This window comes from Ornithodoros turicata, chromosome 7 (assembly GCF_037126465.1).
Source record: "Ornithodoros turicata isolate Travis chromosome 7, ASM3712646v1, whole genome shotgun sequence".
NCBI lineage: Eukaryota > Metazoa > Arthropoda > Arachnida > Ixodida > Argasidae > Ornithodoros > Ornithodoros turicata.
In genome coordinates, this window is record NC_088207.1 from 38,468,340 (window position 1) to 38,485,029 (window position 16,690).

At 47.9% G+C, this 16,690-nt stretch overlaps 1 protein-coding gene across 4 annotated transcripts in view; it reads left to right on the forward strand.

The window, feature by feature from the left end:
* Positions 1 to 3,155: 3,155 nt before the first annotated feature.
* The window catches only part of LOC135401051 (tenascin-like), a 45,841-nt gene continuing 32,306 nt past the window's right edge, over positions 3,156 to 16,690 (forward strand). For 2 of the 4 annotated variants that reach the window (XM_064633184.1, XM_064633185.1), the window contains exons 1-3: positions 3,162 to 3,292; positions 6,585 to 6,710; positions 11,750 to 11,860. In XM_064633184.1, the coding sequence (XP_064489254.1) occupies positions 3,256 to 3,292; positions 6,585 to 6,710; positions 11,750 to 11,860 (274 nt within the window). In that variant the 5' untranslated portion in view covers positions 3,162 to 3,255. Of the gene's footprint in view, positions 3,293 to 6,584; positions 6,711 to 11,749; positions 11,861 to 16,690 lie in introns of all 4 variants that reach the window. The other 2 variants (XM_064633187.1, XM_064633186.1) reach the window with 2 other exon arrangements.

The window sequence follows — 16,690 nt, forward strand, 5'->3', positions numbered from 1 at the left end:
ACACATAAAGAGACAAAGACGGGCGGACACACAGGAAGACAGACACACATACTGACAGACAGACACAGAGAGAGACATATATACAGACACACATAGATAGGCAGCCACAGAGAGAGAGAGACACACACACAGACACAAAGACGACATATACCGACCGACAGGCAGGCAGACAGACAGACAGACAGACAGACAGCCATGAAGTGGGGGATATTGCCTTCAACGAAACAAATGCGGAGTCCATAAACGGGGAACGCCTGGAGCCGGTTGATCCAGTTGGATAACGTATGTATTTTGAGCGTGGTATCGCCCCAATGACCTAAAGGGTTCGTCGCACGACTTTTCATTTACATGGACATCATGCCTGGATGAATTCCGAAACTGAAGGAGGCGCCTAGCGGTGGATTGTCAGCTGAGTATGCTGAATATTCCTCAGAACAGGCGAAAGGTTAAAACTTGGTCCGTTGTTGCAATGTCCGCGTTTCGAGATATGGTATTGTCTCGTAGCAGGGCATGAACCATGTTTTTCCCTGCATAGGTCAGACCACGACCTACTAGATTATAACGACCATGTCATATAGAGACCCCTTCAGCGCCGCATTTGGAAGCTAGCGGTGGTGCTGCTCATCAGTCCGGTTATTGCTTCTGCAATTTCTGCTATACTCTTCTTCTGCGTTCCTTGGTATTTTTGTACAAACGGTGGATGCCCCACGAGAGATTCTTCTTTCTAAAGTTGATTATCATAATGATTCTACACGTTTTCATAGGAGTGTTGCTGTCGTCTGCTGTTGCTGTCGTCTGCTGTCGTTGTGGTGCTTCTGAAAGAGTCGCCGTTGTCGGCCTCACAGAGGTGGGCAACGTCACGACTAACGCTCTGGGGGAACGTGCGTCCTACTACGATAGTCGTATGTCCACTTGTGCGCGTTCAAAATTCAAATTTCCATTGTCCAATCATGACGTAGATCTCGCGAGCCGATGAGTAACGCCCCTAGCGGTTCGTGCGGATGGGATCCTCATAGAGGTTGCCGATTATGACATGGCCGTTATAATCTAGATGGTCGTAGGTCAGGCAAATAGTGGCTTTACTTCGCGAGACAACTCTGATCATGAGCGGCCCCGCGATCATTGGAGGACTGATTGATCTTCCTCAACAGTCTTCCTAGGGACGCTGAGGAGCTGAGGGACGCTAAGGACTCTGAGTCTTTCTAGGGACGCTGAAATCTCAGCTCGATGGCGTCCCGTATTCAACGTCCCTTAGGCTGCGTTCAGAAGGGCCAACGTGGTCGAGTTCTTTTCGTTGATTGGCTAGAACACCAACTTTCTGGAATTTCCAATCGGAGAACAGATTCGGAGGGACTCGAGTTTGTCGTGGTCGGTGGTGCCGGCCGACTCGGACCAACTCCAAAGTTGATCATAGTTGAAGGAAAAAGTTTGCCAGTGTTGGCGGCTCGTTGCCTATAGGTGATAGAAAGGGGTTGTGATTGGTGGTCTTCCTTCCTAAGAATCTAAGGCCCCAAGAACACGACCTTGAAGTATGAGATCTCAAAGCGATAAGCATGGACGTTCCCAAGATTTGTATTCCAATGGTGGGGGGCAAAACGCTTCTGAGGAGGGGGGAAGAGTGCAAACTCCCACCCCTTACCACATGTTATGAAGGAGGACGTTGCGCACTGTGTGGTTGTGCAGAGGTTCCTACCATTATATCTGAGAACAATCATTACGGCTTCGGCGGGAACTGAGAGCCCCTTTTCCCCACAGACGAAGCTCCCCCCCCTCCCCCCACAGCCCATGCACTTTTGTCTGCGCCAAGAGCATGAGAGAGTTGCTGCAGCGGTGTCTAGACGCGCACGGTGAATGCTTTGAAAAACTGACGTAGTTTGGCGCTTCCCGAACTTACCATCGTATTTCAAGAAATAAAACTCTAGGTCAACATTGAACTACCCTTGTAGTACGCAGACGGCGGCCTTATTATATGATGGTAGGCTTGGGATGATAACTAGGCGGGTATGCTGCCGGCCCCCTCCAAGACTTTTAATCCTCATATCCTGTCATCTCTTTGTGGTCCACCTTTAATTCATCCTCCTTTCGAAGTGAGATAGGGCCCTGCCGCCACAACAGGGAAGTACCCCATGCCATTTATCGTTCTTGTGTTGGTGGGTGTACGGCATTTTCAAAGCGTGAAGCGCACTACGTATTCGGTAAAATACAAATCAGGTGATCGGGGCAAGTGATCCCTTTCCATTCCGTTCATACACGACGTGTCATTAAAGGCCACCATCTTTAAGTGTAACCGCCAGCCGTAGTGCGCCAGCCGTATTTGGCCGTGAGAATACTAAATACTTAGAACGCGTCGCAGGTGAATACATTTGAGCTAAGAGTAACCCGTACAAAGAAGCAGCCATATAGAGTAAAACATTCAGCTATGTCAGCAATGCTAGCGACCAGTTCAACACCTGTTCAAAAAACGCTGGCGAACTCTGTGAGAAAACACCTAAGTGAATTCAACGAGGCTTGCGACATGCCGTAAACCAGCATAACGAACGAATTGACATGCAATTTCATAATGGGAGAACGATCTAGATTTGCCCTCTATGCTCACTATAAATCTACGGGATCAGCTTATTTATGTAATGTACGGCCATATGTCATGACCATATTCCCCTTGTCGTGCCTATATAACACCTGAACGTTAGTCGTTGCAAATTAATTTCATTCAATCAAACTGTTTTTATTGTCAGATGCGATCATAGCGATCGAAGGGCGCCATTCACCTGTACCGATACGTCGCATACGTAAATCTATATAACGCATTTAGCTTGCTAGAAAAGAAACGGAGTATGCTCAAGCGCAAACAAGCTGCCCGTTTACGGCGAGGAGTCTGTGAAGGAACAAAACAAAATGTCATGTCAACCTTCCCTCATGACGTATAGTGAACGGTAGGACGCTTGTATTTGAACACCTGCCGAAGAATGCACCTTTACGGTTAACCAATATGCCGACCTGCTTTCTGTTCTAAGAAACACGTGTGCTGTTACTGCTTGATTAGGTATGGGCTCAGACACGGCACGACAAAGCTTTTAAGCTGCCACTAAATGCGCACATCAATCAGCTGTGGTGAACAAAAAGTATGCCGATAAATTCATTGAAGAACGGAGACTATAAGTTTGCGCTTCGCAGCTTGTTCTTTTGGGCGCCGTTCTCTGGCGACGGTATTAGTAGCTTCTGGTCCCGCACTGCTCGTTTGTGTAGAAAACTGAGATGCGTTGCTCCTGGATTCCTTTGCTACTGGGCATATGTAAGTTGGAGTAATTACACGTTAACGATTTATTATTTTCGAACTCTTTGGCCACTGTATAGGATGGATGATTTTTTTTTTTTTCAACGAGTGCATATAGTGACCCTAGTGTTGAGTGGACCAGGGGGCTTAATCGCTTCATCGTCGTTACGGTCGTTACAAGCTAACGAGTGGCGGGAAATTCAAAAAGCGGGTGGGAAATTTAAAAAGGTGGGCACGTGATAGAACACGTGCTCGGCGCTCTTCGCGCGATACGTGAAGGCCGTGGTACACGTCACGCGCAATGTGTCACGTACCCACCTTTTTGAATTTACCGCCACTCGTTAGCTTGTAACGACCGTAACGACGATGAAGCGATTAAGCCCCCAGGGAAGCACTGGTAGGTTTCGTTCCAAAAAACGATGTTGCACCAGTGTATTTCTTGTATATTCCTCCAGGCAGCAATATGTTCTCTTGTTGAGTTGCCCTTTAAATCTCACAAAGTAGGCGGAAATATCAGTTTTACGCTTTCGCACTGATGTCAACATGGCAGTTCGTTGCCGGAAGAAGACGGTAGAAATTTGGGAGAGACACACATTGCTTCCAGCACCACGTGTCTGCTACTGACTCTTGCTATTCAATCCCATGTCCTTGCCTTATCACTAAACACAAGCAGATATCGCAGCCAGCCGTTCCAACACGGGGCCTTGCAGTGCGGAAAGAATCTCAATACACGTCCTCCGACGGTTCAGCTCCACTCTGGTGGACAGTGCAGTGGATAGAATGAAACTCATCACCGACTGGTTCCTCGTCAAAGTCTGCACGTTTACCATATATCATCTAGCTTCAGCAGCGGAGCTCCATGATACACACATGGCGATAAGTCCCACAAGTCATTTCTGGTCCATCTACAGTTATCCAAGAAGCGGTTGGGAAGGCTTGACTGGTTTGCCATGCGATATCATGTAGCAATTCTGTAAGACGTACTGACACGCATAACTCTGCGGTCTCGGGAGAGCATGTCATCCAGTTTCAATAGATTACTAGCCACTGTGGCATAGCGTGGAATGAGGCTGCGTACGAGGATGTACACGAATCCCTTCAGCACGGTCACGCCGAACAAAGGCCCGTGTACCGCGCAAAATGACCCAGAAGAATGCTGTCTAAATTCTGGAAGCAAATGTGCCACGCCTCATGGCTGTACCTGGAGCTGCAAGGACGTCACTGTCGTACAAGGCTGACCCGCAGTTAAAGTTCAGCGACTGCAGTACCAACTACATTGGCTGCTGGTAAATTTCTCGTACAGCGCTCCCTTCAGTCTACGTAAATTCGGGGAGTCTTCGAAGTTGGGAGCCTTCCCCTAACTGCAATAAAGAGTGTGATGTCGTAGAAGATACACGGCAAACACTCCACGCGTGTTTCAAGTAAGCCTCAAGGCACAGTGTCCTGGAAGACGCCTTGGCTCGTCTGGATACCACGTCCTTTGGTGTCGTCAAAATTTTAAGCCGTTTGCTATAGCGCAGCACCAACGGATGTACTGCAAGCGCCAATGCGGTTTCTCTAAAACCCGGCTGACAGAGGCACGGTGACTTTCCCTACTTTAATGCTTGCCGTCACCCGGCAAGTGTTCTCCATTGGTGATTTCCTATCTTCTCCTACTTTCCTAATCTTTTCTGCTTTCTTTTCCTTTCTTGTTTTCGTTTTTTAGTGAATTTCCAGTATAGGTGTCTCGAAGTCACCAGGCGCAGCCTGTCAATCCTTTTTTTTTTTTTTCTTGTTCCCATCATCGCCGCCTCTACCACCCACCAACCGATATTATTGGTATTATTATTCACTGATGCAAGGCGCTGGCCGGCCTACGTTAAAAACATGCAGAACAGGCAGAAAAAGAACTCAGAGTCGCGCAATTAGCCATGATGTCTGAGGAACAGAGCAAGATCCCGGAGAAAATCAAATTTCAAGTCATGTCACAGCACTGGAAGATGCTCCCGCAGGTGATCTACGCAGGTGTCGTGGCTGAACGAATAACCCGAACGCAGTGGCTGATGATGTCTGATAAGAGCTACATATGACTTTCATGATAACAGTGCGCTGATTTCTGAAGAAAAGAAAAACTCCATATCATAATTACTCATCATCTAATTGTTGCTGTCGTTGGTGATCTAAAAACATTATATGGAAACGCCATGATATAAATGATATAACAAGGGGTGAACTGGAAGAAATATGTCCTTGTGTTCTTGTTGTTACTGATATCAGAGAGGCTGTAGATGACAAACTGCAGCGTCTGTGGAACTGATGGATGTGCTGTATATAGACTGCATAGCCTTCAAGCTACGTTAAGTGAAGCGTTCCTGTTACATTCACCTGGGCTCACAGATCTCGAAAACTATGCGACACTCACGATCAGAAAGGAACGTATGGTACCATATTCTATTCGTATTCCTAAACGATTCTTTGCTCTATCCTGCACTCGAGCTGCTTCTCAAGACCGACTTTGTGTTCAAGAATCGACCTTAACTCCAAAGGTCCCCCAAGCGGAGGAAGTCATTGGCTCCTTCCTCGAGTACTATACAGGGTATAGGGCCGGTGTTTCCTTGAAGCACAATAGCTGGCCAAGTGGAGCAGCACTTCTTTCTGTCGCTTACTGGAGCCGAGGACCGTTCAAGAATACGGCTGACGAAACCTTGAGCTTGAGGAAGACAAGGGAAACGACACGATAAGAAGGCTCATGAAGATTATTTGCTGGTTGTGAGCCTTCTTGTCAGACAATTCGTCTCTACTCGAGTGAGTGGAGGGAAGAAGCGCTCCCCCATTTGAGAAGCCATTAGGAGCCAATGGAACAGAGGCGCTGCAGGGTAGCACTCGAGGGAAGCACGAAAAGGTTCCTCAGCTCGGGGAGCGCTTCGTGTCAAGGTTGATTTTGGAGGCCCAAAACAAACCTCGAGTCGAGTGTCAAGTCGAGGGGAGAATGACCTCCTGAACGAGTCGTGTTGTCTTCTTTGTATTCCTTAGGCTCAACGTTATTATTTATTTTTTACGCGACGAACCTCCACCAGCTAGCTACGACGCTTTCAATTCTTCCAAGAAGATACCTATTACATAATCATTTTTAACGTGATTTGCTAGGCTTTATCATAGGATACGATAAATAGCGGCATTGCGTTAGTTTCGGTAGTATCAGTTATGGTATAGGGGCATTTCTTCGGTTACTTAAGATGACGGTGACAACACAGTGGGAGCATGCAACACGTTACCATTGCCTCCTCGGCACCCCAATACTTCTTACCGTGTGCTCTTGACTCTTGTGTAGGTTTGTTCTGTGACAGCGTGAGTGCGGGTTGCAAGGAAGACAAGTGCAGAAAGAACTGTCGAAATAAGCACGGGAACATGCTGGAAAACGCTTTCTGTGCCCAAGGACAGTGCCGCTGTGTAAAATGTAAGTACACTTCCCATTACAAAACGTGGTTGTGCACCTGGAAAGAAAGCTTCGACGAAGTAACGTAAACAATAAGAGTCCGCCAATCACGCCAGGGCTTCAGCACCCGCAGCTAAAATAGCGGTGTTTTATTAGAGAGCGTTAGTAGAGAACGCCACCGTCAAAGTATGGTACTGCTCACGACACGGTTGTCTGAAATTAGCGCCGGCGTCCTACTCGTAGATCTTGAGGAGCTGCAAGATAAATTCGTTTCGAGTAATAAGCATGTGCAGCATGTATAGTCTACCTTTAAATACAATGCTACCAGCGGCATGGCCGAGCGGGTTAATGCGTCCCACTCGCTGGTGATAGCAATGGTGATAGCAATACAGCTGCACTATACCTAGGGTTGCCACCAGGCCGGTATTATACCGGCACGGCCGGTTATTTGCTCGCTCTGCCGGTTGCCGGTAGGAAGGTGATACCGGCAGCCTTTTGCCGGTATTTGTGGCTCAACACCTTTCGTAGGGGCTTTTACAGGGTTTTCCTTTCAACATTCCACTACAGCTTGAATAAATCTGGAGCACAGACCCAACTCCGTAGTCAACAGTCGTTTTCTTAGTTATTCATTATTATTATCATTGTTGTCTTGAGCGAGTTCCTTCTTTCTCTCTCTCTGTATACTCTCCGCCCCTCACCCACTTTCCCATTCCCGCGAACGTTTCCTGCTTTCCCTCTATTCCACCTCCTCTCCCTCAGCCGGTATTTTTCACTACGAAAGGTGGCAACCCTAGCTATACCGCTGACACACGGGCGCGTTTGAACTCCTTTACACAACGCGACACTTTGCGGCGTTGAGTGACGTGACAAACGGCAAAGGAGAATCTCCTTTTACGAAGCCGTCCTTTTGGGAAGCACAGATCGGTTATCTTTTTTTTTTCTTTTTCTCTTTTTTTTTTTTTTTTTTGTAAAGGCGTAGAGTATCGGGTGGCCTCGAACGAAGGGCAACGCGACGACAATGCTCTCGAGCAAAGGCTAGACCCTTTTTTTCATTTTTCAAGTACTAGAAGTCTGAGTGTAGATATTGCAGTTGCAGTACGTATTTTGAATTCATTGGTCGTATTCTTATGTTTAGTGTTACTGCCTGACATATATCTCTGGGTATATTTTTCGAATGAAACACCAAAACCAGTTCGTTCTTGCCGTGTGTCACCGGCAGGAACTCCTTTCGCGAAACTGTCCTTTGCAGCTGCAGTAAACGACCCCTAATGGAAAGCAGTTCAAACGTGCAACAGTGCAAAAAAGGCCTTGCTGCTGCCCGTGACAGGCGTTCTTCAGCCGCGGTTCAGTTCCTTTTCTATCCTTTACAGACTTTCTTTTCTTTTTTTTCTTTCGAAAAGCTGTGAGAGCGGCACTGGTGTCATTCTTGCAGCCAGGTTACGCGGACAGTTGGACATACTGTGGAAAAGGGTATGCCGCTACTGGAAGACTAATTACATCTAAATTAATTGATTAACTTTTTAATTAGATGATTTCAGGAAAATACGAGACAGCAGAAGTGGGGGTAAACATTATTTGAATCCACCCTCTTTTGAAAAAAAAAAACAGGAAAGAAAAAAGAAGTGGTATGAAACGAGCACGTACTATGATATAAACCGTCAAACATTGATACGTCAATGAACCGAAACCAGAACTACGCGCTTCTCGAGCGTAGAAACGGCATACGGTGTGCAAGTGCGTCTCTGCGCATGAGAGGAAGCAGTGAGAGGGAAGAGGGAGGGCGCCGCCGTAGCCAATAGGGCTTCCCGAGTGTTAGTCAGCGGGGGAGGAGATATGCGCAGAACGCTGGGTTACATGCAGAGCGTATTGCTCCGGCTTATCTGGCTGGGAAAACAGTCAGTCTGGCCATCAGATCAGCACCTACTTCAATATCAGCTCCATCGCCCCAAAACAGGCGTCCCTACGACCAGAACGCCTGTCGCTCTATCGTCTTCGATGAAACTGCACCTGAGTTCGCCCAGAAAAGAGCAGGCTGAGCCAGTGATTTCCCCAGAAATTTACTGCTGGGGGAGAAGGGGGTTGCCGAGCTTTCAAGGCGGGGGTATGCTTGGTGAAGGTTCCACTGACGAAATGTTTCTTGCACACGGAAAGAATCGCGGCACAATTGTGATATATCTGCCCAGGTCTCCCGTTTTATATGTACATGTTATTACGTTAGAACACAGTACGTTAGAATATAGATTCATTATGAACGGCATTCCAACATTAAGATCCATAATCGCACGACCGACAAAGAAAAAAGACTAGCACTTTGCCTCACGAAGCTCAATGAATACTTAGCAACCAAAGGTGAAAACCTTGGACGCAAAAAGCACTTGCTTGATTGAGTTGGGCGCAAATGGTTATTGATGATCCACATTGAGTTTGCATGCCTGCAAGCATTTTTGCTTGTATATGCGCGCAACATATGCATTGAACAGTCACTTTCAAATGATTTTGGACAAATGCATAGCACGATCATTTGCATGACTGTGGTCCTACAGCGTAAGTTTGACAGTACAGGATGTAATACGCTGCGCGAAACTCACTACCAGAACGTGTTGGTGGCCGAGCTAGGTGGAGTCACCTGAGAAATTTCAGGGGGGGAGGGGGTGTTGCAAGAATGCAGGGAGGGTGTACACCCTGTACACCCACGGGCTGGGGCTGTTCCCTACAACCCCCCAGGGGGGTGTAGGGAAATCCCTGGACTGAGCAGTGCTCCACACTGTTGCAGAGCCGTTTATTGGCCTTTAGGAGGAGCCTAACCTGAAGCGCGTCATGCGATGTGACGGCTAAACGACCCCCCTTGGCGTGTTCTATTGTTGTCCCGTCGTCAGCCGGCCGCCGACGCGATATTGATGCTGATCGTTGTTTACGATGCAAGGAGGAGAGACACGTGCGTACTTCGTCCATAGAAACCCTTCTTCCTTGAACTCATTCAGTCTAGCAATGAAGCCCTCCTTATTACAGGCGCATGTGGGTCATACGCCGGTTATTCCTGTACATTCAGGACGACCACAAAGCTGTCGACCAGCTGACAGACAGCATCAAAATGGCGCGCAAAAGATGATTGGTAAGCGGATTCTACATGGATTCAGGCCTTTTGGGTGGCGCAACAACGACTCTGACATTAAAATAGGCTCCACCAATGAGGCTGCAAAAGATCAGAGAATGAATGACGAAACTCTCCCTATAAATGTCTTTGGGCGGTGCCAGAGCCGTTTATAGAGAGACAGCTTTGCCATTAGGAGGAGCCTAACTTGAACCGCGTCATGCGACATCACGGCTGAACGACCCCCCTCAGTGTGCTCTATTGTTATCCAGTCGTCAACCGGTCGCCGACGCCATGTTGATGCAAAGCGTTGTTCACGATGTAAGGGGGAATAGAGTCACTAAATAGGGGTACAGACTACAGAGTATCGCATTTCTTTTCCGCGCCGGAGCCGCCGTTTAGTGTCCGCGATTGGGCCGATCGTGTCACGTGGTTTCTCCTTCCAAGAAGGCGCCGTCCATGTTGAGTCCCCTCCATCCAAAACCGGTTTCCTCGGTTGCGAGCTGTTGTCCGGCCGAGAAGGGGGAGATGGCGTCCCGTCGCTAGGCGACGCAGCCGCGCCATACCCAATATGGCGGTCTCGCTCGCCGGCGTGGCTCAGTGTCGCTACTCTCTGACTCCGAGGGGGAAGACACGCGCGTATCGCGTCCTTCGAGAACTTTTCGTCCTTGAATCCAGTCGGTTTGGTAACAAAGCCTCCCTTATCAGAGCCGCCTGTGCATGGGTCATAAGCCGGCGATTGTATTACTTTACATTGAGCGCGACTAAAGCACCTGCCGACTATCCTGTGGACTGCATCAAAATTGCGCATATCCGCTGGCTCATAAGCGGGGTTCGCTTGTATTCAGGCTTTTTGGGCGGTGCAACGGCGACTCTGACGTCAAAACAGGGTCCTCCCGTGAAGCGGCAAACGGCCAAAAGATGGTCAAACTCCCTCTATGTACGGCACTGGGCGGTGCTCGCAGCGAGCGGCACCTGGTGTTTTGCGAGAAGCTTCAAACGGTTCCTGAAACGGCTTTTGGGTTATAACGTGTCGATTAGCTGTATGAACCTTGCAGTAAAACTTTGCAGTGTAAACTTTGCAGTATCAATACAGCGAGACCTTTTACCACACATTAACTGTTTTAGCTCCGCGTGTTGCTACGCAAATATGAACGCAGTCGCACAAACGCAGCTAAACCAACTATGAGTGGTGCGTAAGTGGCCTTGATATGTTTATAAATAAATTTAAAAATGGTCTTCTCGCAATATTGACTGCACGCCGGTGCGGTTTATCGAAGGTACCATTAGTGATCGAAACTGCAGAATGTCGATTACTGATCGAAAAGTGCGTGATTTCGGTTTCGGCTCACTTGCATGCCAAAGTTTGGCGTTTTATATCTCAAAGTACATGTTCGTTTCGGCATATTTAAACAAGATGGTGAACTTCGGTAATGACTAGCTCCGATTCAGCTATCTAGTATTTCCTCGGCAACATATAATTAATTAGTTTAATTAATTTTATGTAATTACACTGTATTTGACTATAGTTACACAGGGTTTCCTACAGGATGTGTGCGCCTGGCCACATGGCCCACCTGCGGAAACCGAATTAAGTTCTCATGGTTTTATTATATACATTCTGTAAAAGAAAAACGAAAAACGGCCCTGTATATAGTGCTGACTGGTACCCGTTTTATATGTCACGGCTGCAAGCTGGAGCAGTATCAAGTTGCAGAGATATTTTCTAACACACTCGCTCTTAAAACACGCCCCCCAAAAAGTATTCCGACGTGAATGCGTACGTGAATACACGTGGCAGTGCCCAGCTAATACAGGTATTACCCTGGTACGGTAAGTATTGCTGCTCTTTACTTCGCAAACCCCTTGCAATCCCAACGCCTTCCCTCCCCCAGGATGAATACCCTACGCAACATCCTAGCCCTTTCTACCTCATTTCCCCTGTAAGAGTAATCACTTCTACCACCAGATGGCGACTCCTGCAACATCAAGCAATGCAGGAACCACTGCAGAGAAAGCGTGGGATATGACGATGAGGCCCGTTGCGAGTCTGATCAGTGTTTCTGCAGAGACGATTACTGTAAGTTTTTTTGTGTCGCACATATAGGTATGACGGATGCGCCATATCTCAGAGAATTGCATTCATTACTTTTCACGTTCTTAGTTTCTGATGCCCACTTGGGCAGTTCATCAGTTGAACCTTCAACATGTCGAACAGTGTGCGGACTTCAAAGCAGTTGTGTGCACCGTTATTGCACGGTCCTCATGTTAATGAATCTGTCTCCCCAAGCAGCACAATATGTTGGTCCAATCTTGGATCAATGTTGATTCAATGTTGGGCCGACATGCTGTGCTGCTTGGGTCGCTTCATCTATTTTCCATGACGGCAACAATAGCGTGATATATAATAGTAATTAATTATCCTCGTGTCAAAAATAAAGTCTTCACGACACACACATCAATATACAGTTAGCAAGCATAATCTTCATAATTGTCGATGACCGTTTGAGAAGATTATGATGTGGCAGTACGCGCGACGGGGCACTGAGTACCCTAGTGTACTTACTCCGTAAACACCTATACGGAGCGACACCATGAAAAAGCAGATGGAGCGGAAGGCTTCATGTCGGGGCTTCGAAGACACAGACGAAAAAGGAAACGACGACACTTAAAAGGGACGGTCGCGTCCGTTCCAGTCGACTTCAGAAGTAATCTTAGTCCTCGCGGACCACTCATCACAGTACCAAAAGTCGCGCGCGGAAGAATGGCGTAGCTTATTCGATGGAATACATGACCAGCAGACGCAGGATGTTGGGAGTATGCCGCAATATACCTGGTATTACCGACTGTAGGATGGGACAAGCGTAAGCTTGCCCAATATACCTTGTATCGCCAACTGTAGGATGGGACAAGCGTTAGCGTGGCCACATCACGCTTCAAAAATAGACCACAAAACAGCAACCGCCTGAGATCCCTCAGAAGCCTTCATTGGGATCGCAAGCGCCACCTGTGGCACGCAAAGGCTCATGGGAACTTAGAGCGCCTTGAAGCATTACTAGACGGCCAGAGGCGGAGGTAGAAGAACAATAACATTCCCGGTGTGCGTAGCAGGAGCAGCAGCCGGGATAAACCATAACCGAAGCAGACGACAGAGCAATGCCCCAGTGCTGCTTTCCGCCGCGCGCTTGGGGCACGCGCATCTTTTTAACATCGTTATTCCCTCTCAGGAAAATGGAGAAAATATCACTCCCTAAGAATCAATGGGGGCGCGACCTTGAGAAAAGGAATAGTGCTGCCCGTGTGCGCGTCTGGACGGCACCTTTCTCCTCGGCGCGCCGCCCTCTCACTCCTCCAATTAGGGAGTGACGTCACGCCGCTGGAGTCTTTGCAGCTGCGGGAGCAGCGCTGATCTCTAAAACCTGTTTATTTAATATCTAAGCACCTTTCGGACGACTAGCCAACTATAGCCAAATTAGCAAAGTCGATTGTCGGCCGATGTCGAACATCGTGCTGTCGGTTTCATAATGAGTTTCCGGGAGCGCCGCCCTCGAAGGCTCACTGAGTGGCGTGCACCTACTGATCCAAAGATGGCGCAGGTTCAAACCCGGCCTTAGGGATGTAGTGACCTGGTGGAAGGGTACAAGATGATCAGACACGCAGTCTTCCAAGAGGGAAGTTAAATGGAGCGCAAATGTAGTAGTTAAATCGCAGTTGTGTCGCGACGTAAAACCACGAATTATTATAATTATTAGTTTCCGGATGCGTCCGTCCCTTTTAGGATTCAACGCTGACACATTCCGTATATCGGTTTCCTGACCGAGGTAGGCCTCAAGTATCTATTTCTTTTTCAAATCTTCGAAGAGAGATGGGCAGGCGAGTTGGGTAGGACAAGGTCAAATGGCATGTCAGGGTTAAACTTCGTGAGGTGTGTAGTGGCACGCTAACTTCTCGCAACTTCTTGCGCGCCGCCACTTGAAGGGATCAATATGAGAGAACGAGTTACTTTCAAGTTACTTTGGACACAAAATAGCACTACACAGGTGCAGCACGTGTGAGCAGTTGAGTCTGACCTTGAGTTGCCTGCGGAGGAGTGCAACACGTTTAGATCGTTTTCGTTTATGTCTAATAGGCTCCGTGCGCTAGTGTTTCGAGGAGGCGACGACAGCGCCCCAAGGCACCCAAGCGGCGACGAGGTGCGAAACGGCTTTGAAGGCGAATCCGCTCTCTCCTTCCTTCCGTATGCAGCTACTGTTGATTTTTTCGACTTTTGCAATGACCAGCACGTTTCGGGTACCCCAAATCCGCATGACATCATGTTGCTGCGCCTTGGCAGCCCCTTTCTTTTGAAATTGGGATTTATTCCCGCCACTGTCGCAAATCGATGACAGCCGCAAATTCGTGCCGATTGAAGAATATCGACACAGCAGCACCGTGTTTACATTTACCGACCGCTCTCGCTTTACACTCGCAGTGTCCTTTCATGGGTTTGTGGTTTTCGGCATTTACTTTCAAGCGAATTCAGGGTGTGTTCATCGATATTCGACACTTGCATGGTTCATTAAAAATCGGATTCTTTCTGCAGCTATGTTCAGTCGGGACGGACAGGATGTCCGAATGCGAGCATCGATTTAATTGCACGCGAAGCAATGCCTATTTTGTGAGTGAGGGAAACAACCAACTAGCAAAAGTGAATGTAAAGTGAATATAAAATGAATACTAAATGAACAATGCCGTTTATCGTACAAAAAAGACAAACAAGGAAGGCCTGTCTTTTGTTGTAATAAATGCAAGTGTATATGACCATACTCACATCCGTGAAATCGGAAAAATCCGTAAAAATAATTACCGTGATCGAAAAACATCCAAAACGTCGTCCAGAAACAACAACCGCATTGTTTACAAACGGTTTGGCCGCCGATCGCGGGCGCCGCCATCTTTAAGGTCACGTGTGCCTTGACGTTTGCTGTGACGTGCGACCAGGATCTGTCCAGGCTGCATTGCGTTCGCCCAGCACGCTTTCGTCTACGGAGCAATACGGAGCTACGGAGCAATACACTGGATGCCACCCCCGTGGCACGGAGCCTATAATTCGAACGCTTTGCATCTTATTCGCTGTGGGCGCATAATGGTTGAGCTTTATTTCTATGGCAGCAGTTCTCACTTCCTGAATAGCATAACCTCATTGATTGAACATCACGTTTTATGGCATAAAATGCCATGAAAGAACCGGAGAGAAAGCAAGAAAATAAGTGGACGCTAGTTAAAAGCGAATCAGAAGTAACTTGGAACTTAGCTTAAATTACTTTGGTGAAACAGGGGAAGTCAAGTCCGATAAGAAATGTAGCACAATACAAAAAGCAACACTGAAGCTTCCTTAGTTTAATACAGTCGACCCCCGTTTATCCGGACTTCATTTATCCGGATCCCGCGGTATCCGGACAAAAGGCACGGGAACGGATTTTCCTCCATGTATTTTGTTCTCGTTTATCCGGACTTCAGCTTCCGGACTCGGACAAGAATTCCAGGGAACGAAAGTCAGAAATTCTTGTAATCCAGCTTCAGTTATCCGGACTACGGTGAGTAAGAGGAGACGCTGACCCCGCTTCGTCACCCTTTTCGCTGTGTTGGGGTTGTTCCTGTTACACGTCAGGGACCTACATTCCTCCGTAGGGGAGACAACTGTGGACGATGACCCCCTTTCCTCTTTGTGTGCGTTGGGTCACGTTGACCAGTCCAGTCATTTGGAAATATCTCGAGCAACTGTCCGGTTCTAGAGGGGAAAACTCCAACCCGAGGGCCTGCTGCTTACGGCCCGTTGGCGGATGAAGACATTCCCCTAGCTGAGCTGCGATCCCTGATGCAGAGGCTCACTGCGACTGCCGTACATGATGCTGCGATTTCTGACTATGTTGACGTTGATAAGGATGATGACGCGTGTGCAGCTATGACTGATGACGGTGTGATTGATGCTGTTGCCTCCGATGATGTGCAGCAAGACGGTGCCGATGACATCAGTGAGAAACAAGGCTCCGACATTGACACTTTGCGTCCGCACTGACATTCTTCGAGCAGCGCAACAGCGTGGCTCAACTCCATGCAATTAGCAAAAGTTTGCAGGAATCGGGTGCCTACACTACTATGTAACAGCTGTCATTGACGAGATTTCTGTGTTTTAATTAAACCTTGCTCTGTAGGACGTTTCTATTCGGTCGTTTCATTTATCCGGATGCCCCGGTATCCGGACGATTTCGCCGGGAACGGCACCGTCCGGATAAACGGGGGTCGACTGTATATACAAGCTGTCGCGTGGGGGACCCCGCTTCTCACGTACAAGGTGTGAAGTTCGCGTATACAAGTATATATATATATATATATATATATATATGTTTACAGTTCAAGCGTGCCACAATCCCAGCTGTGGACGGCCGTTTCGAGCTTCTTGGCTCTCATCGGCACAGCGTAGGGATGTGACACGCTCTTGGGTCGGCACAAACATTGTGTCTCTGCAAGACATCAATGTTCCAGGGTGTTAGCAACACCTCTGGAGGCCGCAGTGCAAAGCCAGTAAGTACAGATACAAATACAAAAATGAGCAAATGCTCCATGGCTGCACGTGAGGCATATGTTTACAGTTCAAGCGTGCCACAATCCCAGCTGTGGACGGCCGTTTCGAGCTTCTTGGCTCTCATCGGCACAGCGTAGGGATGTGCACATCCCTACGCTGTGCCGATGAGAGCCAAGAAGCTCGAAACGGCCGTCCACAGCTGGGATTGTGGCACGCTTGAACTGTAAACATATGCCTCACGTGCAGCCATGGAGCATTTGCTCATTTTTGTATTTGTATATATATATATATATATATATATATACAGAGAGAGAGAAAGTTGGGAGAGTTACTTTTGCAGAGTTA